Source organism: Mesoplodon mirus (genome assembly GCF_964341445.2).
Source record: "Mesoplodon mirus genome assembly, chromosome: X".
Taxonomy (NCBI): domain Eukaryota; kingdom Metazoa; phylum Chordata; class Mammalia; order Artiodactyla; family Ziphiidae; genus Mesoplodon; species Mesoplodon mirus.
In genome coordinates this window covers 36314951-36340175 of record NC_138981.1, presented here as the reverse complement: position 1 = coordinate 36340175, position 25225 = coordinate 36314951, and the positions used below count along the sequence as shown (strand labels likewise).

The following is a 25225-nucleotide window of genomic DNA, read 5'->3' as shown; positions in this document are numbered from 1 at the left end:
CAGGATGGACTCCAAGAGGTGACAGAGGGGCTGAGAGAGGGGTGGGGTCCAGGTCAGCAAAGGCGACAGGGCAAGGCTGTCTTCCCCTGCGATCACCATGGGAGGTAAACGTGGCCTGGTCCCTGATTCCTAAGGGGCAGAGAGAGGCCAGCAAACAAAGCTGTAAAAGGCAACTTTCTTAACAAGAAAGTGGCAAGCAATAGGTCGAAAATTTCGATCCTTATAATGTCTGTGGAGATTTTATGTTGATGACTTAACTGGGAAAGTGCCAAGGTATCTGGTTTGAAATAAAACTGTATAAATGCTTTTAGGGACCGTTCAGGGCCTGAAAATACTAGGGGAATAAGTAAAAAGTTCCGTTAGCCTTATTCAGCCATGTCTCATCAAGGCTATTGACAGCTTTGTCCCTGGCCTCTATACAGAAAAGGTAAACAAGTCCCAGAAAAGAATCCTTGGTCCGTAAGGAATCATCTCAGTAGCCTGTGGGCCCTGGAGGAGGCCCTGCAGGGGTGAGGGTCAGGGGATGGATGGGTAGGAAGAGGATCTGTATTTTTTTTTATGTATTTACTTTTGGCTGCGTTGGGTCTTTGTTGCTGCACGCGGCTTTCTCTAGTTGCGGCGAGTGGGGCTACTCTTCATTGCGGTGCATGGGCTTCTCATTGCAGTGGCTTCTCTTGCTGCGGAGCACGGGGTCTAGGGGCCCGGGCTTCAGTAGTTGTGACTTGCGGGCTCTAGAGCACAGGCTCAGTAGTTGTGGCGCACGGGCTTAGGTGCTCCGCGGTATGTGGGATCTTACCGGACCAGGGCTCGAACCCACGTCTCCCTGCATTGGCAGGCGGATTCTTAACCACTGCGCCACCAGGGAAGCCAGGATCTGTATTTTTTGATGAGTACCTTTGTCTTTGCAATTCCACGGACTCAAATCCTTTCATTATAAAGGCACGAACTGAGCTCCATTTAGGTGCTACGTGAAGCATGAACAAGGGTTATCTCTGGCCTAAATGTTGAATACAGCAGACCAGATGAGATCATCAGAATTCTAATCCTGGATCTACAGCAGCCACCCAACCTCAAGCAAACCACTCAACTCTCCCTTCTGGAAAACAGCTCCACCGTCCTTACTACTCAGGACTGTAACATTCTGTGCTTTGGGGGATTAATCCAGCCTAATAGTCTCCAAGTCTAGTGAAGCTATTTATGTTGGATACAGAAGTGCTAAATACAGAGACCCATAGCAGAAGGCCAACCAAGGCGGGAAGCAGTGTCACAAACTGAGCAATACAAGTGTCCAGACTCGGACGCTTGGCTTCCAGGTCATGTTAGGGACGAGGGAGGTGAGTATATTTCTCTGTGTGTGTGTTCCCAAGACCCCTCAAATAAAAGAGTAGCTGCCAAAGATGCAGGGAGGAGGTACCCTATAAAAACACACTCAACCATCTGCTATAAATTCATAGGACAGCAGGACCTGCCCATCAAGTCCAGACAAATGACCTTTTCCTTGAGAGGGCAAAGGCACCGGGACTTTGTGGAGAGAAAGATTAAACACCTGCCAAAACCCTGCTATCCAAAAACAGCACTCAAGAGCTTTAAGTTAGCTAAGTTAGGTAACAGGACAGAGTTCTCACACAGTCTATTAAAAGGCTAGACTCGGCTTAGTTTTCCTTGTACCTTATACCACCTTTAATTTCTAAGACAACAGATGTGTAAGGCCGGTTTGTTCCAACAGAGGATAGCGTGGATGTCATGAGAGCAGGTGAGGAAGAGGGCAAGGAGAAGGTGGAGGGCAGGTGAGGAGTGGGGGCAGGGTGATCTTCTTCCCTGCCCACTTTGGCCTCTACTCAGTAGAGCTTGCTTTATTATACGAAGGCTACCACATAGGCCACTGTGACTGATTTATCGGTATCAGCCAACATCTGCTAAGTTTTACTATAACACTTGTTCTAGAATTTCTGAACACCTGTGGCTAAAGCTTTGGTGGCAAGTGAGTAAGGCTGGTTCTTGAATGGGCATCTGGTAAGTGGCCACCATGGTCCCAGAGAGGCCCTGGATCTACTGACAACTGGAAGCCAGCTTCAGCTTCCAGGTACCCCGAGGCTGCTGGCACCATTAAAAGCTGCAGTTCCTAGTGCGTCTGGCTAATAGCTGGCTGTGGCCATTCCTTTCCCTGCCCTAAGCTGAGCACAGCAGATCTCAAGTCTCTGCCCCACTGTGGTTGACCGGCCACGTGGGTGAATGGTACCACCTCTGTGATGCTTCTGGGCTTTGGGTTTTGTTTTCTTATCCCAACAACTCTGTAGTACCTTCAAGAAACCTAAACTCTGTGAAGAGAGTCTGTCTGGGGCTTCCTTGGGGCCAAAGCCCCTTTCTCATTGCCCCAGAGGGCCACAGAGCAAACTCAGCGAGCCCCACGTCAGGGGTTTCTTCCACGTAGCACACAGAGATGAGTGCTCATCGGGCCAGATAACCACTGATCTACACCTAAATCCCTCCACAGGGGTGTGAGAAGTGCAAGAGGTATTAATCAGATTCTTTATGACCTGGTTCACCTCACTAATGAAAGTAGGACTGTCTTCCCAACCCCTTGTGGCCACATGGAAAAGTTCTTGGATGAAAAGATGTTTCATCCACGAGAGTCCTGGCCCTCTTTTCCCCAGGGAGAGTACCGGCTTCGTGTCCCTTCATGGGTCTAGGGTAGCCATTAGGGCCGACTGCAGCCATATTCCTTCCTCCAAGGGGACGGTCCTCCTCAAACGCAAGCACAAGCCTGTCCTGTAGGTGGGTAACCCAACACTGCACATACATGTGTAAAGGAGACCATATGTGCACCTGCCAGATGTCTCCTGCACACTGTATCGGACACGTGGTCCAGAATCCTCTAAAATGTCCCCTGGCCATTACTGATATGTCACTGAAGTGTTATTACTGAAACAGGACAGCAACCAGAAGAAAGTTCAGGGCTGCAGCTTCTTTTGATGTGTCTCTCGAGACCAAGTTCATCAGTACTGTCTATGGCACCAATCTGGTTTGTGTGTGTTGGCGTGTTGAGGGTTTTAAGCCCTTCCCGAGCCGCAAAAACACAAAACGTGGTAAAAGATTTTTAAAACTGCCACAAGAAATACACACTCGTGCTGGCTGGGCCCACATGCCCTTGTGAGAGGAAATGTCACACACGGTTTGGTAACTTCTTGGGAAGAAAAGCTTTTTAGACTTAACTGAGGCCAAGCCCTCCACATGCAAAAACTACCAGGCTAACATGCTATGCCTTGATCTAAGTGGTGGTCAGTACACAGGTAAGCTCATTTTGTGATAACTTATTAAGCTGTATACTTACAATGTGTGTGCTTCTCTTTATATGCCATATTTCAATAAAGATGTTTTAGGAACAAACTTAAATAAGATTAAAGTGCATCTGCATTGCTCAGCAAGAAGGAAAGCGGTATAGGGGCCGTGGAGGGAGGGGTAATTATAGTCTGGGAGAGCTGATATAGAATTCAGGCAGATAAAACCATAGCCATGGCAACATTACTGAGGTAACACTAATTGGGCTGTTGGTCTGAAAAAAATTCTGTGTTAAAGATAAATCAACTTTTTTTTGGTTGTTAGGTATATATGCTGATCCTTCCACCCACAGCAATATTATAGCAACTGGCCGGGAGATCAGAAGCCTGTGGGACAACACACTGCCTGGTGCAGGTGGGCAAAATTTTAGATTTAGCTCAATCATGTTCCATCCTTGAGTATGTATGGCTTGCTTATTAGTTTGTATAATGGCTTCTCCCATTCTTTTTTAGAGGCTGGGTGGAGATAAAGGCATATAACATTTCATATACACAAATTCAGTTTCCTCTTAAGAAACAATAATCAAACCTTGAGATCAAATAATGATGACAGGATGAAATTTGCTACATTTCGGCTTTCTTTAAAAGGGAGCAATCTCATGCACAATCCCTGGGAACTAAGAACCAAAAAGGGACAGAGGTCAACCAGGAAAAGAGCCCTACCCCCCTCCCCGAATCCAAATCAGCCATTTGATGTTTGGAGTTGTTTAGGCTCCAATTAAGGCAGCACTTTGTTCAGCTAACCTCCATTTGACCTACAGAAGAAGGGAGTTGTTTTTCTGGAGCTAGTCATTAGTTGAACTGTAACCAATATTCCCTTGATGGCAAAACTTCATTTAAGTTGAAAAAGGAAAATCAATAAACAGATGACCTGAGGACTAATGAGCAAGGAGTTCTGACCCCATCCATTAGCCTTTCCCCAGGCACGGGGAGGGGAGGCCGCCAGAGAATCTGGAGACCAGGGAGGGAAAGGAGAGCAGGAGACAGACGAAAGCCTAGGTCCGACCGCAAGATTACCTGGGAGAATGCGATCCCAAAAGCCACTCCAGCGATGATTCCCATGTTGGTCTCCATGAAACTGGTCACCAGATCATAACAACCCTGAAAACACAGAGACACGGTCTCAGAGACATGTTTCACCCAGACCAGACCGGCTGGGTTACCTCGCGACACTCCCACATACACCCCAACCTTCATTCCGTAAACAGAATGAAAAATCTCAAACATACCAATGGTACGGAACCCCCAAGTGACCCTTCCTCTAAAATCACAGTGAACATGTGGCCTATCTTGTTTCATTTAAATTTCTTCAACACTCATCCCCTGGCTGGATTATTTTAAAGTAAATCCCAGATATACACTTTCATCCACAAACGTTTCTGTTGTATGATGAAATCGAGCAAGAAGTCTGTAAGATCCATGAGGCGAATGCTGTAGGGATACAGAAGTAGACTTAAACACGTGAAAAGGCATTCTGCATCCCTGATCAGGAAAACTCAGAATCATAAACATAGTTACTAGCATTTTGACAACAAATGACAGAATCTTAGATAAATAAAGTGAAATCCTCTGGTTAGAAGGAGGTGTTTGAATACCTGCCAACTTTATGGCATTTTAGGGTTCTTCCTATGGAGACCATTAAGTTTTTTTTTTAGTAGGGAAAAACCCATGTTCTAGAGTCATATTTTCCACAGATTTACTATGGGACCTTGAAGAAGTCACTTCCCCTCTCATGATGTCAATAACCTCATTCATAAAATGAAGTGAGTTTCCCTTTAACATCCTGTGAAATCTCCACATGTGATTAAAACCAACACCAATTTTACCAATTTCAATGTTAGTTTAATACTGATAAAGTTTAATTTCTTTAAAAGAAATGGTTTGGTTGGAGTTCGACAATGTTGCTAAACTAGTTTTGTTCTTATTCTGGATTACATTTTATCAACCCAGTCCAGGTAGGACACCAAATTTTGTGCATCACTCGTAAGGCAAAGGCAAAAGCTGACTCTTCCTGTTAAAATGCCTGACAGCTCAAACAGCAGGGATTAGCGAACATATATGTGTGTCAGTGTGTGAGTGTATTTCTGTAGTTTGGAAATGGGCCAAATCAACCTAGACTTCTGAAGTAACGTATTCAGCTTTGGAAGACATGGTCTTTTTCCAGTTTTCTGAAAAAGGGCCTCAACTTGAATGTATGAAGTCTGTGAAAAATCAAGACAATTTCATAAACAGGGTAAAGAGGATTACTGTTTATCAAGAAAGGCCCACTAAATTGTAATAACATCTGAAGAACAAGAACAACCAAAAACATGTCTCCCAAATTCAATGACTTAACATTTCTCATAGAGCTTGTGAAAATTCTGCCAATGCTGTATCTTCTAATAAATGATATTTTATGCATTCACAGTCTGTTTGCAAAGACAAAGATGCATTAATTTAGCAGCAGTGCTTTGACACATGTTTTCAATGCAATGGACAAACTATGCTCCTTAGTTACCTGATGCAAATTTGAAGGCCGGGGCAGGGGTGGGAAAGGAAATGCATTATTGCTCATGGAAAGTTTTGCAATTTGTAGGAGAAGCTTGCTCACTGATTTCATTTCTACTAGTGAAACGATATATCACACTATTTTCCAAAAGGTAGTGGGAAGAAAGTCAGTTCGGGTTAGGAAGAAGTCAAAGCCAGAAGAGAGGTGGATATTCTAGCACTTTCCCAAATGGCAGCAGCTAAGATAGAGTTTTTCTGTGCTGGTCATCGTTCATTGCTGTATCTCCTTCCCACAGCGATGCTCGGGCCAGGGAATGAAGTTCAGACCACCGCCAGTGTTATATCAGCTCAAAATATGGAAACACAACCCCAGTAATAAAAACCAGAGAGAAGTGAGGTGGGCTATTTTCTTACTCTGCAAAATAGTTTGGGATAGGTGTTTCTGGTTTTTTGGGGGGGGGAATAGGGTTTTTTTTTTTTTCTATTTTTTTGTTTTTGCTGTGAACCTTAATTCTACACATAAGGTGAATATGTTTTTCTAAAGTATGAAATCTCAAGGGCCTCCCTGGTGGCGCGGTGGTTGAGAGTCCGCCTGCCGATGCAGGGGATATGGGTTCGTGCCCCGGTCTGGGAGGATCCCATATGCCGCGGAGCGGCTGGGCCCGTGAGCCATGGCCGCTGGGCCTGCGCATCCGGAGCCTGTGCTCCGCAACGGGAGGGGCCACAACAGTGGGAGGCCCGCATACCGCAAAAAGAAAAAAAAAAAAAATAAAAAAAAAATAAAGTATGAAATCTCCTACAATGGAGTAGAAATCAGAGTCAATCACATTATTTTTGAAAAGTCCACTCCAACCAGTAAGAGAAAACAAAAGTGAAGTAAGGGCCTGGCATTAGTACAACTGTGGCAAAATTGTTCTCTCTAAACCTTGCTCCTCGCACTGGGGATTTTGTTAGAAATGCAGAATCTGAGACCTCACTCCAGACCTGCTGAATCAGAATCTGCCAGATCCCGGGGTTACTCATTTTTAATGAGTTTTAATGAATGTTAATATCTCCAGATGTTTCACGTGCCCATTAAAGTTTGAGAAGCACTCTTCGCTAAGAAAAGTTCCTCCACTCTTTCACTCTAAACAAAGAGCAAATTAATAAATTATAGCAATAAGAGAGTTACTTAAGGTGAGAAGATGAAAGTGATTTAGCTTCTTCATTGTTGTTTAAACGATACAAGACCCAGGTTGCAATAAATGCTTTCCTTCTCCAGCTTTTTCTCTGTTATTCACTCTATGGACCCACAAGCCCATTCTTCCAGGTCTCAGCCTAGGTCTGCAGACTGCCCAAACTGCTTTGATCCTACCACCCCAGTGCACGTTTGCCTTCCACCTCAAATTCTCCCTGAAAATTCTCTTTATCTACCCACAACGATCGCTCTTAATTTCCTAAAATGAAAGCCTGATTCTCAGGTGTGAGCTCAATCTACAGAGACCTGCTAAATGTCCTAGGAAACACCCAGAAACAGAACAGGTAATTTGCTCACCCTCTCAGCAAGTCTAAATCAACAGGGCCTCTGATGGGGAACACCTGCAAGTGGCAGGCTTTTCAGTAGCAGGAGTAGCACGGCTGCTTCCAGGCAGGCACTGGGAGGAGATACCTCTGGAGCTGCCAACCAGAATAACTCTCTTCCTCTTGCCCTGGCTCTTTAAAAAAAAAAGGCAAGGAATTCCTAGGGGGTAGGGGTTGGTCAATGCTATTAGCTAACTGAACCTGTGGACGTTTGAGCATCGTGCTTAGCAAAACCAAAATCAAAGCTGTCCTCAAAACAAAACGATAAATATCCTGCTTAACAGCTCTCACCTCCTTCCTGCTCTCTGCCAGTGATTTGTACAAGGTAGGTTTCTCAGGCTGCCAGGGAAGAGCCAAGAGCCACCTTTCTGTGCTATCAGGGCACAGGGTTCAAGACGCTAAAAGATCTATGGGGATTTAGAATACGTGTATTTTATATAACAGGATTCCACAGAACTAGGACATGGTGGGAGTTAATCTTCCTGGGGGAGGGAGTCAGTTTGGGGAGGCTAACCTTTATGAGCATCGACTATCACTACACATCTCCACCCCATCCGCATTGCTTACCTTTTATAGATGAGGTGTCACAGACTCTGGCCTGGGAAATAATTTGAGAAGTTCAGGTGGTCATTAAATGAGACTATCTAATGAAACTTCCTAGGCAAATTTCAGTTTTCATTCACTTTCTCTCCACAGAGAGAGCCAGGTTGTAGGGTAAAAGGGAAGTGAGAGAGAAGTATCTCTTCCAGGTATTTGAGGCACCCAGGAAAATGTAAAGTAGGATTGTCGGGGGGAGGCTGGGAGTGAGGCCAATTTGTAGGTTATCAGTGAAGTGAAAAAATGCTCCCCTATCTTTCTGGAAATCACTGTAAGGATTCTAGAGATGCACCATAGGATCTGCCTCTAAGCCTGCTTTTGAATACAAAGAAAAGACCCTCCCTACAAGGACCTGTGGCATCATTTCTAAAAAAAAGGCACAGTGTGGTAGGATGGAAGACAAACATCACCGTTATTGTCGTGACATTTACACCACAGCTACCATTTAACATTACAGTTAACGTTCATCTTGTCCTTACTCTCTGCCATGCACTGTGCTTTAGATACTTTATCTCATTCAGTTCTCCTATCAATCCTAAGGGGCAAGAACTGTTATTCTCTCCATTTTACAGATGAGAAAAACAAGGCTGAGAAAGGTTAAGTAACTTGATCAAGATCACACAACCAGCAAGTGGCTAAGCCAGAATTTAAACTGCAGTCTGACTCCAGACCCTGTGGTCCTGACTTCAAAGCCCTCAACTTTCACAAAAGTAGTAGTTTGGGTGAAATTTTTTTTAGAAAGAAGGCTTTTATCAAGGTTGATGATGGCTGCCTCTACAAAGGACCTCCTGAGGCTCTGCTGTGCCAACATCTCACTCCATAAAGCACGCCTTGCCTCCTATACATCGGAGCATCCACTGAGTGCCAGGTCTGCTCAGCACTTCATAACATGGCAGCATAATGACATATATGGGTGCTCAGTGGAGGTGTCCATGAAGAAACCAGAAGTCACCTTGCTGATGAGAGGCGAAGGAGGCCTCAAACTTTGGGTTCATAAAAAATTCCAGTTGGAACAGATGTTCTCTTAGCTCACACAAGAAGCTGTCTGTACTGAACATCTTATCTCACCACACCAACAGCCAAGTAATAAACCCAGAATGACAAAAGGAGCTTCCAGAATATGGCGACAATGCCTTGCAGCAGTTCTGCTACAAATACCAACATTACATGGGTAAAATATAGAAACCATCTCAACATTCTTATCTTGAAAGGATGGCTATCTTCTGTGAATTATTCAGTAGTTGGCCCACATCCCATAGAATTTTGAAGACCTTAGAAAACTAGAACTTTGGGATTTCCCTGGTTAAGACTCCAGGGAAGTCCAATGGTTAAGACTCCAAGCTTCCACTGCAGGGGGCACGGGTTCGATCCCTGGTCAGGGAACTAAGATCCCACATGCCATGCAGTGTGGCCAAAAAGAAAAAAAGAAAACTAGAACTTTACCTTAGTAAGAAAAGAAAATTTACCTGATGGTGGCATAACCACAGGTAAACTCAACAGTAGGGTTTTTTCCTCCCTTTTGTTTCAGCAAGACATAGTTTCTACCTGGCATTTCCCTAAATGTTTAAGGATAGATAGGCCTCACACACAGCTGTATCATGTCTTCATCAGATTCTCTGCAGAGTGGAATACAGAATTGATTTTCCTTTTCTCTACCTAAGTTTCATTTCCCTCATTTCTACTATGTACTAACTTTCAAATTTCTCTTGGCCAGTTTTTTTTTTTTCTCTAATTTCTCTGGGAGTCAGGATGTTGAGAGTGAGTTGAAGTTGTTGATTTCTTTTCCCAATGCAGTGAAGTCCCTAAAATCAAGGCCACCCTCCTCGCAGTAGCAGATGCTGTCTGTCAACTCAACTCCCTCTTTCCTCTGAGGACTGGCACCCAGCTGGGAATAATTTCATGTTTCGAGGGTACATTAAGCAGAAGACAGAAACCCAGAAAGAAGAAAGGCCACGTTCCCTGACATCAGCATCAGGGTTAACAGGAACCACTTGCTAAACCCTTCCTAACTATGCCTCGTAGAGTCTCGCTGAGGCACGGCTTTCTCCTTCAGAAGTGGGCAGCCCAGTGCCTCTCTCTGGCCAGAAAGAACCACAAAGGAAGATTCCTGACTCTCTCCAAGACTACCATTTCTAACCTATTTGCCATAATTTCACAGAGACAAAAAAGCCCTCCCCAGACATTCACCACTGAGTCCCATTAGGGCCAAGAGAGAGCGAGTACCTTCTGGTTCACTTTAGTGGCGGCCACGGTCAGGTTGTGCAGATCCTGGGGATTACAATCGGTGTCGTTCATGCAGCAACTTGGGGGGATGCCGTGCTCCAGAAAGTAGGGGCTGGTGCTCCAGTTGGTGTAGTTCTGCACCCCACAGCAGCTCAGCTGTTAACGGGGAAAGGAAAAGAATTAAGTGTGGCAGATCAAAGGCACTGTGGTCTCTGCACTCAGCGCCTTGCAGCTTTTAAAAGAAAAACATGGGCCCAGGCCCTAAGTCGACAGGCACAGCTTTGGTGAGTCAAGATGAGCTGAAGCTCCACTAACAATTCTACTCACTGGCATACCCACGTGAACACAGCGGACGAAGTGAGTCCTAGACGCCATATCACATTGGTTTCCACCTCCCAAAGCCAAGCAGCTGCTCTCTGGCCTGGCTAAGCATCAAAATCACCTGCGTGATTAGGTGCTGCTAAAGAGACACACGTAGAGATCTACTGAATCAGGACTGTCGATGGGGAGCTGAGGCCAAAATGGTTTTAGAAAGCTCTCCCCAAGATCTGTACTAATACGTACATAAATGGTTTAGGGGGAAAAAAAGACGCACATGGAGGAAGAGAGAGTTGGTGTTGGTAAACTACAGCCCACCAGCTACCTGGTTTTGTAAATCAAGTTTTACTGGGACACAGCTGTGCCTCCGTGTTACATGTTGTCTAGGGCATATTTTGTGCTACAAAGGCAGAGTTGAGTAGTTGTGACAGAGACTGCATGGCCTTCAAAGCCTCAAATAGTTACTACTTGACCCTTTACAGCAAAGATGTGCCAACTGCTGACATAGAGGATATTGAAGCAGATGGGGCAAAATATATCATTAATTGGTGAATCTGGGTAAAAGGGGTACAGCTCCTTGTACTATTCCTGCAGTTTTTCTGGGTAACTTTGAGATTCTACCAAAATAAATTACCAAAAACATAAAAATAAAAATACTGCTTCTGGAGTAAAAACGAAACAACACAACAATAAAAGATACCCCTCAATCAAAAACCTCTCCGGGGCTTCCCTGGTGGCACCGTGGTTGAGAGTCCGCCTGCCGATGCAGGGGACACGGGTTCGTGCCCCGGTCCGGGAAGATCCCACATGCTGCAGAGCGGCTGGGCCCGTGAGCCATGGCCGCTGAGCCTGCGCGTCCGGAGCCTGTGCTCCGCAACGGGAGGGGCTGCAACAGTGAGAGGCCCGCGTACCGCAAAAAAAAAAACCCAAAAACAAAAAAAAACCTCTCCAGATGATCCTGATGGGCAGTCAGGCTTGAGCACCTGCAGGTAGGAAACAACTACTTTCCTCATATCCTCTGCGAAGCACCAGGCAGCCTAGGCCATTCACACGGCTGCAGGATCCTCAGTTGCTCTGAGATCGGCTCTCCAACCCCACTGCACCGCCCAAGCCGGTGAACACAGCTCACCTGATCTCTCTGCCCAGGCTCAAGACACCATTTCCAGAAGGCTGGTCTTAGGGAGCCAACTCGAAGTCAGGCTGTCCTACACTCACTGTTCCAAGGCTTCAGATTTTAAGGGCAAGCTAGCTCTCCTTGGGATGCTCACATCCTTATGGATGAAAAGCAAACCGCAGGGAGTGGCCCTTCTTGGCAGTAATTACCTGGATCCTCGAACCCTGAAAAAGTACTGGATGTCCACTGTTGGAAAGGGAACTGGGCCAAGAGGCAGAGAGTGGGGCTCAAGAGCAAACACTGCCAGTCCAGCGTCACCGGCAGCCCACAAGTCCAAGGCCCGACCTCACAGGCCATTGCCAGCCCCATCTCCTTCCTGGAACTTACGCTGCGCTGCACGTGATCCACCGCCCGGCTCCTCTCGTCGTTGCCATTGTAATTCTGCATGGCATCAGTGTAAGTCCTCAGGAAGGTGTCCTTGATCTAGGGAAGACAAGGGGCGATGTGGTTCTGGTCCACTGCAGCCCAGATGGACACAGATTCGTACCAATGTCCACCCCAAAATAGCCTCTTCTGAAAGTCTCCGAATAAATGTAGGCCAGGGAGGGGATGCCCTGTTTTCTGAGACAAAAGAGCTCAGAAGATCGGCCAAGGGGTTTGTTAGCTCAGGAGTTTAAAAAAATGTTCCCTTGGCCCAGTGGTTCAGAGTCCGCCTGCCGATGCAGGGGACACGGGTTCGTACCCCGGTCCAGGAAGATCCCACATGTGGACCGGCTGGGCCCGTGAGCCATGGCCGCTGAGCCTGCGCATCCGGAGCCTGTGCTCCGCAGCGGGAGAGGCCACAGCGGTGAGAGGCCTGCATACTGCAAAAAAAAAAAAAAAAAGTTCCCTTACCCCCAATCTGGAGGAACCCTGCCTAGTTAAATGAGCCACTCAGGTAGCTAGTCAGATTCGGAAAGGGCTGTGATGGTTTTCTAGTTATTTTCTTGGAATTGGTTACTGCCTTTCTTTCTATAACTTTTTCTGCCCTTACTCAGAAGAATGACAAAGGACAGGCCATTGTGTGTGGGGTGGGCAGGAAGACTGATGTTTTGACCAGAATCAGATCCCTAGTCTACCATACAGGAGTGGGGCAAACCCAGCTTTCACTTACCTGTCTTTATTGAGATGAGAAAAAGAGGCTAAAGGACATGGACTTTACTTGTTAATAAATGGTTAGCAAAACCCTTTCACATTTGACCTTGGGCTATCTTTCAAGTTCTGTTTTCCTGGAAACCTGCTGAAGGCGGAGCATCAGGTTTGTTACCAGGCAACCCCGCTTATGGTAAAAAATGCCCCGACTGGTGAAATGACTCTGGCCTGGACTTCAGCAAATGACAATAATTACCTGGTGGGAAGCTTAGGGCTAAATATGGTGACTCTTCTAACTAGGCGTGTTCCTTGCAGAGACACTGGACGCTATGCCCATTGGACAGTTACAAGAGATAAAGAGACACTATTTACATGGAGCTTCTAAGCCAAGGTGGTTGCCACACCCAGCTGTGTCCTCTCGTTTCATTGCACGTGCATCGTCTCTTAGGCGTGGGCAGGTCTACACAGACTCGAGCCTGGACCACTTTGAGGACTCCCACTGAAGAAACAAGCCCACTCTGCTGCCCTGCCTGCAAGCTATGTTTCCTTTACTGTAGCCTTCTCAGTCAGTGCTGCTAGGTTGTGACCTATATTCTCATCATGTGTGTTTGATGCTTTAGCCAAACTCAAGACCACTACTGCAACCCCCAGCCACCACTTCCCTAAATGGTTTTTCAGTGAAAAGAGGTTAGGCAGGTGAGGATGTTCAGGTCCTAGGTATCAGGAACGATAAAGAGAAAACCCCTACGTGGAGCCCAGTCCCAGCAGCACATGGGAAGGAAGTAGGCAAGGGCTCAGGTTGGAGCGAGCCAGGCTGGGCCTGGGGTTCACACAGGCATCGGGGGCACCTCTAGGCCGTGACTTCATCAGGTTTTACCTCAGCTGAGAATAAGAATGGGGGATCTAACTCTGGATGCAGTGCCCACATGAAATGGTTCTAGAAGTCCGTCTTGGCATCTGAGAGGCCACATCTGGTAAAGGGGAAGAGGGGGGCAGAAAGCGCCTAAGGCAGGCTCACTGGGAACTTGACTTGGCCAAGCACAAAGGCAGGGCCTGGGAACAGGTGATGCCAGACTTCAAGAGCCACAGTTATCACTCTCGACCTCACTGTCTTTCCTACCTCCATCTTGCTATTTCTTTCCATTCTAACACATGTGTAGCTGCTTCTATCTTTACTGTTATTTACAGGGAACAATGATGAATTGGGGGAGTGGGGAGTTAGAACCAGAACTGTATTGTAGCGTACACACTTTCTGACCTATCATCAGTATACACATCTGAAAAGTGATACCACGGCAGCTACAGACAGCATGAGAGCAGCTCGTCCCTGCATTAGCATCTATACGTTGTCCGAATAGAGCAGCCTCAGTGACAGGACATGGAAGGATGGCCACATGTGACAAAGGACAGCTGGGAGTGTCCTTGAAACTAGCAGTTTTGATCGCAAAACCGGATTCAAAATAATTCTCCCAAGCTATAGAAATCTCAAATTTTACATGTAACTAAAAAATAAAGCACAGCTTTGTAGGGGTTTTTGATCATGACTGTCTTCTCTCCTTTTCCCACACCACCAAGCGAAGCCACAGGGCTCCTCACCACTGGGGTGTGGATTTTACCCCCGGGCGGCAGGGGGCGCCCCTCAGGGGCTCTGGGGAGGAGACAGGCTGCTTAGGGGAAATGTAGCACTTTGCCTTTGGCCAACGACTTGTTTGGCTTGCCTCTGGCCTCTGAGAAATCTCGATATACGGATATACACTTGTGCCTTGCTGAAGTGGCTACTTTTAAAGTATTTAATCTATATGGAAGGTCACTTTTTTAAAAGAAGGAGGAAGGACTTCCCTGGTGGCACAGTGGTTAAGAATCCACCTGCCAATGCAGGGGACATGGGTTCAAGCCCTGGTCTGGGAAGATCCCACATGCCGCAAAGCAACTAAGCCCGTGCGCCACAACTACTGAGCCTGCGCTCTAGAGCCCGCGTGTCACAACTACGGAAGCCCACACGCCTAGAGCCCGTGCTCTGCAACAAGAGAAGCCACCGCAGTGAGAAGCCCGCGCACCGCAACGAAGAGTAGCCCCCGCTCACCGCAACTAGAGAAAGCCCGCACGCAGCAACGAAGACCCAACGCAGCCAAAAATAAATAAATAAAAATTAAAAAACCCCAACAAGGCGGAGAATCCTTTCATGCGACAGCTATATAAAGAAAGAGTGAGGGTCAACAACTAAGGTTTCAGGTTTGGCGAAATTCCCACCTGTAGAATTTTCTGGGCATTTCCGCTCATAGTCTATGGCATTTGGAAACTAGCAAATACCACTGGAGATGCCAGCTAGCTTCTCTGCATCCTTCACACATTCCAAGACGTTTCAAAAATCCTCCTCCAAAAGACCCTTGAACTGAGTTCTCCACTTGGTGTATACTCACCTCGTGACGAAACACAAACCCGGAAATGCCAGCCACGAGTTCAGCCAGGAACACCAGAGACAGAAACATGGCATACTGCAAAGCAAGTGGACAAGGACACAGTCAGATATGGCGGGGGGAAGAAGAGTGCTTCTTTGGGCTAGGTCCCTTCTTGTCAGGGGGAATTAGACAAGTCGTCATATTCCCTAGAAGGAAAAGTGGAAAAATCCTCTTCCCCAGATGTTCCCATATGAGCCTCCATATAAGCATGTGTCTGTTTAACATGCACAAGCATTTGGGGGCACACGGGCTGAGGACAGTGCATCCAGGGACCGGCATCATGCCTGTCAGCTCAGCTCAACCAGGAGAAATCTGGAAGGGCGTTTTACAACTAAGTATCCACTATTCTTAATGTTAGGCTCCTCGAGGTGGAAAGTACTCTGGAGGGCACAGGACACAGTTCCACCCTGTCTGTGAGTCCTTTAGACCACTTTCCTCACCAGAGTCACCTGGTGTCTGCAAGCTGAGACCACTCCCGCCCATCCCTTGCAGCTCATTCACGTTTTAAACTGTTCCGATTGCCAGAAAGGCTTCTTCTGCTTGGCCACAGTCTGCCTACTTGTAAATTCCACTTACTGGTGTTGGATCTGCTTTCAGGAGATGCCAGAACCAGTGTGACCTCTCTTCCACGCCACGGCCCTTCGTCTGTGTGAATACAGCCATGGAGGGACCCGGCTGCGTCTCTCAGTTCGGGCAAGCCCTGCTGTTTCCTTAAGTACATCTCCTATGAAGTGGCTTCCAACCCCCTTCCTTTGGAGTTGTATCCCTCCCATTCTGACAGAGCGGCCCAGATGTGCACAGGCCCACGTGATACCCTTCCTCACTACGGCCTGAATGCGGCACCCGCAGCAGTGGGTCGCTTACCTCTCTTGTTCTGCCTGTGGAGTTGATAGCCTTCTGAAAAGCAAATCAGCTCCGCTGCTGACCCACAATGTTTGCAAACATCTAAAACTCCCAGTGCTTCTTACACATTTCATGCTTCCTGTACTTTCCAAGTCGATTGTGTGTGTGTGTGTGTGTGTGTGTGTGCGTGTGCATGCGTGCAAGTGCCTAAGTTCAGGGATCTTATATGGTACTTCTGAGACATTAAGGGTTTCCATTTTTGTGACTGAAAAGCAGATAAAAGGAAAGAGAATTGATTCCTCTCCTACGAGGCATATGTCTTAGAGTCTGCTGCTTCTCATCTCAAAATGAAATACAACGCTCCCGAACGTTGGGAATGGCCCTTGGTGATGCCCTGGAATTTGAGTACACTGCACGTGGCCACACTGCTTACTTGTAAAGTGTACCTATGTCTTGTAAAGTATATATGTGTGCATGGGATCATAAATTATTTTTCTCAGCCAGGGGCACATATATTGAAAGGAGGAAATACTGCCTTAAAATGCTGATTTCGTTCAAAATATTAATAAAAGTCTCTCCACACACTGAAAGCACAGACACTAAAGTATCAAACACACAGTTATGAAGAGAAGGCTCCATGTACACAACTTCTCTCTCTCAACTTGGTACAAAATGCAATTAGAAGCACAACTTACTCTAGGGAGACTCTCACCCCAGGCCTAGACTCCACCAGAAAGTCCTGTGAGAAAGTAATCATGAGGAGGCAGGTGGGAGAAGGAACTTTGGGCTCTGCGGTGTAGCTCTTAGGAAAGGGGCCACGGTTCTGGGCCTCCATAAAGTGAAAAGAGTTATTTTCAATTGTTTTGCAATTAATGAGGTTAAATTAGGACTGTAAAATTTTAGATGGACAGCTAATCAAGTGACTTCTGCTCTGTTCAGCTAGAGCAGCAGTTTCACGTCCCTAGGAGGTTCTCTGCTTCTGGAAGCTTCCAGAGGAGAGCTGCTGCTCCTTCAGAAGGCCTGCTGGGGAGAGCCTGTATTAAATCCAGGTGGCAGGGTTCGAGTTTTCTCCAAATGAAAATACCGTAGTAGAAATAGTCCTGGCTTTAGAAAGAAACCTATCTTGTTTCCCGTCCCAGCTCTGTGCACATTAGTTGTGTGAACCTGGACAAGGTATTTCACCTCCAAGTCTTTATCACATAACATGAAAACACAACCTGAATTTTATGGCGGTGGTGAGGAATAAATAAAATGGAGTATGCACACAGGACAACATCGAGCAGGTAAAAGGAACTAAATGGTAGCTTTTAGAAGACCAAAACCAACACCAAGCCCCCCCAAACTTCTCTACTCGCCAAAAGGGTCACTTGCTAGTAAGCTCACAAGTGCCAGGAGAAAATGGCAGCATGGTATGAAACCTTCAGAAGAAGCCAGAGATGACTGTTCCATTGTTGCATGCCCACTTCTGCCTGCTTCACTCATAGTCTTTGGGCTGGAAGAAACCTTGGTGGGTTAGTCCAATACTGTTCTTTCATAAATGGGGACAAAGGCCCAAAGAGGTTACATCCTTGCCCCTCAAGACTTAAGGCACTTAGCGTCAGGGTCAGTCAGGTCTCCAGGTGTCCTCCCTTCTTGTTTGGACAGATGGACTTTTAGCAGTCTTTGTTTTCCATGCCTCTGGAGTTAATTCTTCCCTTGCTACTCACTGTACTGAAGAAGAGGGTCTCAGCAATGGCTGTGCAATAGCACCCCTGGAGAGCTTTCAGAAAATGTGAAGCCAGATCCTGACCGTCACAGCTTCTGGTTCCATTGGCTGGGGGTTGGCCTCTGGCAGGGGTGTTTGTAAAAAGCCCAGGTGACTCAGGCACAGATCAAAGTGGAAAACTACAACACTGGACCAAAGGAAACACTAGCGCCTATAAGAGGTACTAGAAGGTAGACTCACAGTGCTAGTGGAGGTGACAGGAGCAGAAGTGCCTCCATATGGTCTCACTGTGGCTTTTCCACCAACCTGGAAGGATTAGCTGTGGCCAGGGTATCAGCTTCCCGCATGGTCTTCGGGACAGAAAATGGCCAAATCAAGCACGACCTCCATCAGGTTGCCAACAAAGAGACTGACCAGTGCCCATTTGGAAGATGCTTCCTTTGGAGTGAATCACCCTCACACCCGTATCTGTCACTAGATGGTATTATGGGTTACTGCAATCTAGGGCTAAACAAGAAAGGACGGGCCACCCAGCACCGAGGGAATCTCTACTCTCCCCCTTCAGAGAACAAGATGTCTGAAAGAAATCCTCTTAAACACAATTTTCTCTCGAGGAGAGGCTCTTGCTGCCTTTTATCTGTGAAAGCCTTCCACACAAACTCTTATTAATGAAAAGCATGGGCAAGAGACTAGAGAATTAGGCAACTGGTCTACCAGAAAGTTAAGACTTGCAGCAGCAGCCATTCAACAGCCTATCCTTACCCTTTGGGAAACACCACTGCTGTGTCTGTTGAGTGGGGAAGCTCTGGCTTAGCTCAACTCCCACTGCACAGAGCCAGGCTGCACAGGCGTAGAGGAGAACGTGCCGCGCATCCCAGCACAGCCCAGCTCAAGGAGGCAGAAAAGTATTTCTCCACTGGGAACTTGGAAATGAAAGGCTGCTTATGTTCGGGGTGCTGCTCCACCCACCAAGGCTGCACATCACATGCTTAAAGAGATTTCTAAGACAGAATTCAAAACTGGAACAGGGCATCTTGCCACAAGGCTATAAATGGCTTCTTAGAACTGCTGGCCACTGCTTTGTCATCATCTACCTTGAGGGACCAGGATGGGATTTTTTTGTGTGTCAGGCTGTATCTGGGGTTGTTTCTCCCTCTAGGGGATTAAAGGGTGGGTTAGGTAAAAGCCTGGGCTAAAATTAGAGTCAATGACTATTAAGGACTCATCTGTGGCTTCACGAAGGGCCACTTTGCTTTCACGTGATTTATATTTTTACAAAACAGAATCAGAAAGCAGTATTATATTGTGACCTACTCACCAGTTTCAGCATCCATGGGCTACCACGGCACGTGGCAAAGCATCCAAACAGGCCAAACACGACAATAGTGGTGCCAGTTCCGATGAGCACATAGGGAGCATTTGTGGAATTCTCGGCAATAAGGGAAATGTAGGTGCCCAGAGTGAGTTTGCCCCAGACTCCAACGGCCAGCAGGATCACCCCAGTGATCTGAAAAGAAGCAGGAGTGAGAAGTGTGAGACTGCTGCTGAGAGAGGTGAGAATCAACACAGAGCAATGTGGCTGGAATCTGAAGACTCCAGTTTCCGGGAGCAAGCAGGCACTTGCTGTAGGATTCCCTGAAGCAGTGGGAGAGGCCAGAGCCCACGAACTAAAGCCACCACACAGTAAAGACACTTTGATTTTGGACAACTAGATCTGTCCCTTACACAATCCCATATGCAGGTACCGTATCAACTGTAAGTCAAGCCAACACTAAATAACTTAAAAAAAAAAAGGCTGCTTAAAAAGTACATCCTAGGGACTTGCCTGGTGGCGCAGTGGTTAAGAATCCTCCTACCAATGCAGGGGACACGTGTTCGAGCCCTGGTCTGGGAAGATCCCACATGCCGCGAAGCAACTAAGCCCGTGCGCCACAACTACTGAGCCTGCATGCCACAACTACTGAAGCCCACGTGCCTAGAGCCCGTGCACCACAACAAGAGAAGCCACCGACATGAGAAGCCCGCACACCGCAACGAAGAGTAGCCCCCGCTCGCAGCAACTAGAGAAAGCCTGCGTGCAGCAACAAAGACCCAATGCAGCCATAAATAAATAAATAAATAAATAAATAAATAAATAAATTAATTAATTAATTCAATCGATCGATCGATCAGTCAATCCTAATACAGGTCTGAGAGCCTTCCCGGATCTGGTCTGGGAGCTGCTGCTCAACGCAGAGCTGGGCATGACTCCAGTAAGAATGTCAGACGCCCTCTTCAATGGCATGTGTGTATATGGAATATTTTAAGGACATCCTACGTGATGTTTTCAAGAACAAGGTGATCTTCTTTGACTATCATGACGAAAATCTCTACAAAAGCAAAATTACTGAAACTATTTTTGAATCCCTATTGATGTGCTGCCTTATTTACAATATTTTATTCACTATAAAACAACAGAAGAATCTGAAGAGTGCCTGGAATTAGCTGTACTACAATTTGTCAAGTCGTGCTGATTGGCCCGAAGGAAATCCCCACAGTGTGTCTGCACCATAGAGCCTTGCATCACTCGGGCCCTTACTTCAGGGCATAGACTTGGGGCTGCGTGCCATGCCTGACTCTCCATCCCCTGCAGGCCACACACCCCAGGAGCCTTAGCTGCTGAAGCCAGTGGCTGACTTTGTATCTCTAGCTCCCCAGCCCGTCTCTCCCTCAGTTTACCAACAGCTGAGCAGCTCATTCGAACTGACATCCCTCCAGCTGCCACCACTTCAGACATCTTATGAGGCTCGAAAAAAGCTTGGATGTCCAAGGAAGCCCTTCCCCAATTTCTCCCACCCTATCCCCCGATGCCCCACACCAAATGCCTCAGCTCCCTGTACAGCCTGCCCATTCGAGTGAGGAGGCAAATAAAAAAGACTGACAGAAGAAAGGATAAAGATATGGTTATATGTACACAATGGAATATTACTCAGCCATAAAAAAGAATGAAATAATACCATTTGCAGCCACATGGATGGACCTAGAGATGATCATACTGAGTGAAGTAAGCCAGAGAGAGAAAGACAAATATCATATGATATTACTTATATGTGGAGTCTAAAGATGATACAAATGAACTTATTTACAAAACAGAAACAGACTGACAGATATAGAAAGCAAACTTATGATACCAAAGGGGAAAATGGGGAATAAATTAGGAGTTTGGGATTAACAGATACATACCACTATATATAAAATAAACAACAAGGACCTACTGTATAACACAGGAACTATATTCAATTATCTTGTAATAACCAATAATGGAAGAGAATGTAAGAAAGTGATTTATTTATTTATATATATGTAAACAAACAAAAAGTGAGGAGGCAGGATGAGAAACTGGTGAAAACCTGTATGACACAAATCAATACCCGCCTCTCCAAGGTTTCCCCTGTCAGTCAACAAACACACTGTTCCTTAGTGTCCGTACATGAACACATACCACTACACGAGGAAGCAAATGGCTGGGCCAGTGGAGATGCCTAGGAGCTTCTCTCTGTATACTTCCTTCTGCAGTTTGGAGCCATCAAGCTCCACCATCAGATTGTTTCTCTGTGCAGGAAACAGAACAGACCCTCCACCTTTCCCCATATCAGCCGAGAGTGGGCTCTACCGGTTTGGGGGATGGGATCAGTGGGAGCAACAAGATCTTCGTGAAACTCCCCTACCCCCATCCCGATAGCCTCCCTACTTTGTAGAACCATCACCATGAAAGACAGAATTAAAAACTTTAAAGTAGAAAAAGGTCGAGGAACTTGTGCTACTTTTATAAGGCAAAGGTGAAGGAATGTGATGCAGTCTTGAGGAGAAAGTGTTTGACATTAATATTTGGGAGAAAGAGGCCCAGTGGAGGTCTACAGCCTTTGAAAAGTCAAAATGGGCATGGCCTTAGTGAGTTAGGAAAACCAAGAATGCATTTGTTGCCAAGAGTTCCAAGTCCTGTACTGACACCTGGTGGTTGCTAAAGAAAGTACCTTCCTTGAACACCTCTGCCATACTCCTCCAAATGGAAACAAAATGCTTTTCCTCCACTAAAATCAAAATTTAAGATTCAACTCTCTACTCATTAGGAGTAAGAATGCAGTGAACATTAGGTAGAAAGGACAGCGCTTGAGCTACCTTTTTTGTGGGATCTTCCCGGACCGGGACACGAACCCGTGTCCCCTGCATCGGCAGGCGGACTCTCAACCACTGCACCACCAGGGAAGCCCAAGCTATCTTTTATTACTCAACGCTTAGCACAGTGCCGGGCACAGAGTAAATGCTTAATATTCATTGACATACATTTCATTCCTCTGGGTCTTAGACCTCTATTTTATAAAACAGGGTCTGTCACATGCCAAATACTTACAAAACTTCTCCATCAGGTAAATACTGAAAGGTAACTTAACATGAAACCAAAGAGAATCTTTCTCCCCTACTTCCCTCTCTGGCATTAACTGCCTAAAGCTGTAAATATTACAATGTAAGTGTACTGAACAAAACCAAAACATTTAGTTAAACTACTCATTGTTTAGGCCGAATATGTCTCATCCAGACACTTGCAATTTCATATGATTGCCCCCAAAGATTCAGTAACCTTTCAGACATACACTGAGTAGCTGCATTCTATACTCTACTATTGTCAGTCGTTATTGGAACACAATGGCTTTAATGAAAGTGTCTATTACTCACCAAGTATAAGAGTCTGATATTATATTTCTGTCACCAGTGATTTCATGAAGTTCACTTACTACCCTAACAAAGATTATATGCAGTATGTCAAAGTTAACACAAATCCTGCTTTTCAGGCAAACAATATTAACATTTTTATTCCTTTTCTTTCAAAAAGTAATTTCTGCAAATGCAGTCATTGCTTTGTGTATAAAACCCCTCCTCATGGAAAGTACAAAGCCTATGATATCAACTTGTTAGAACGTTCATATAATGTAAATTACACAAATATTCTTTTTTTTTTTGCAAAAAGACTATTTTTGAAGACCTCCAAGGGTGCCTCTTAAAGATTGCCAGTGGGTGCAAACAAACACAACATTGTGGGCACCATATTGCTTGGGGGAAAAGCCACGCAGTGTTTTGACCTTGACCAACTCAGACATCCTCTAAGGAACTCCTCCTCTGAATGAGGTAGAGACTGGGATAGACCAGCCCCTTCCAGCACCTGTGTGCAAGGAATCTAAAAACCAGCCAGAGAGGAAAGTCCTTCTCCAATGTTGCTCTTCTTCTACTCAAACATTCCTGATGGGCTAGCTCTGTGTTCGGAAGCCTGAACTCCACAGAGGCAAGGCCTTCTGCACAGCCCAGACCCACCTCTTTAGCCTCATCTTCCTCACTAGTCTTTGTCAACTCTATGTACTTCCAGGAAAACGGAGTCGTCCTCTGTGTGCTTCCTGTACTTGACTGCTTCTCAACCTTTGCTCGTGATGATCCTCTGACCTAGAACCCTTACCCTTCCTATCACTACCTGTCTACATCCTAAACTCTTAGGGTACCCTGGACGCCCTCCTCCCAGCCTCCTTAAACAGAACTTACTTGGAAATATGCCATCATCAATGCTGCACCCCATCCCCCTCCCATGCACATCGAGGACCGTGAGCCCCTCAAAAGCAGGAGCTCTGGGCTTTGTGTACAGTCAATGCCCAGTACATGTCTGCGGCATGAATGAACCAGCATCTGATTGTAGAGTTAAAGGGGGAGAAGTTTCATGTTAGCCGTCCGCCTGCTATACCCTCTGGACGTCTCTAAGGAAATGGGAGAATGCCCATCTGAGCAGCCATCATAATCTGGGGAAAATAACAGTGCTAAGGAGAAAGAAGAAGAAAATAAACAGACAATGGAGGAAAAGGGTGGGCCACAGTGCACCCTGAAGTGAGGAAAGCCATATTTCGTGGTGGTACTGGTGGTGGACTTGGGGTGAGTCTTGGAAGAAATTGCCAGGCAGTTGGAGGAAAAAAACTACAAGCAGAGGGCTAAAGAGCCACAAAACACAATAAACAAGTACTTATTCACATTTTTCCCACTATGATAATGCTTCTTACCAAGGATAAGAAACATACAAAGACAAGCCAAAGACAAAAGTCATTGTGGTCTGCAGGATTTTTCTTGATTCCTGTTAACACACACAGCAACACTCACCCCCACATATGCCTTGATGAGCACCCACAGAGTGCAAAGTAAAGGACAGGTTCTCTTGACCTCTCTCTTCTGCTCTGGGGTGCAATGAATGAGTGGGTTCAGAGCTCTCCAAAGCAATTTTGCGTCTCAGATCTTCAGAGACCGCAAATTCCGAAATCAAGCAGTGTGTCACCGATTTTGGCTTTCTCATGGAACTTTTGCTTCCTTCTCAGAAGAACCAATTAGCAAGCAGCCAATAGTGTGGCCAAGGAGGGGACAGATCAGAGCCCGTAGATAAACCACGCAAGTGGCCTGGTGAAGGCCCTGCCACCTTACAGGCTCCCGCCTCAACCTCAAGCCAGGAGGGCAGGCCTGGCGCCCACCAGCAGCAGCCAGGCTAAGTCTCCTGGTCTCTTTTAACTCCCAGCATCTCATGGTGGCTTGACATTTTCTGCATGCTTGCAACACAGCTCGAAATATATGGAGAACAGAGTACCTCTGGCTACTACTAATTTAGGCTTGGTGAGGAGGCTGAAAAAAATAGAATCAGAGCTCGAAAAGGTTTGGTGTGATTGTTCACATTACTTGAAAAGTACACTGAAAGAAAACTACAGGTGGGGTTGCCACTGTACCAAGGTGTGTCTGAAATGCTCTGGAAGAGACTTAGTGAGGTTTATGTTCATCCTGAAGTAGATACAGGAGGAGCAGGTAGCAAAGAGAAATGAGTCCCCTTGCTCCTGCCAGGTCAGCATCACAAATGCTGGGAAGTCTCCCTACTGTCCTTACAGCTTCCTGATCCCCAGAGAGGAGCCAGGGATATAGCACTTCCGTCCTTCTCACAGGCCCAGAGGCGTTTTCTTGTTCCTTTGTTTGTTTATTTATTTATAAAATTTTTATTGAGGTATAGTTGAGTTACAATGTTGTGTCAGTTTCAGGTGTACAGCAAAGTGAATCACTTATACATATCAATAGAGCCACTCTTTTTTTTTTTTTTTTGTGGTACGCGGGCCTCTCACTGTTGTGGCCTCTCCCGTCGCGGAGCACAGGCTCCGGATGCGCAGGCTCAGCGGCCATGGCTCACGGGCCCAGCCGCTCCGCGACATGTGGGATCTTCCCGGACCGGGGCATGAATGCGTGTCCCCTGCATCGGCAGGTGGACTCTCAACCACTGTGCCACCAGGGAAGCCCTCCTCTCTCCTCCATTTACTTGTAAGCATTATGAGGGCAAAAACGTAGCCTGTGTTTGCTACTATTTTTGTGCCTCAACTGCCCACCACGGTATACATTTGTTCCTTTTTTT

At 46.3% G+C, this 25225-nt stretch overlaps 1 protein-coding gene across 1 annotated transcript in view; it reads right to left on the bottom strand.

Moving 5' to 3' along the window:
* Positions 1–25225, bottom strand: part of TSPAN7 (tetraspanin 7) — a 146967-nt gene that overhangs the window by 6676 nt on the left and 115066 nt on the right. Inside the window, exons 2-6 of the mRNA XM_082610287.1 lie at positions 19094–19282; positions 15189–15263; positions 12025–12120; positions 10206–10361; positions 4356–4439 (exon numbers count right to left, since the gene is read on the bottom strand). Of these exons, the coding sequence (XP_082466413.1) occupies positions 4356–4439; positions 10206–10361; positions 12025–12120; positions 15189–15263; positions 19094–19282 (600 nt within the window). The remainder of the gene's footprint in view (positions 1–4355; positions 4440–10205; positions 10362–12024; positions 12121–15188; positions 15264–19093; positions 19283–25225) is intronic.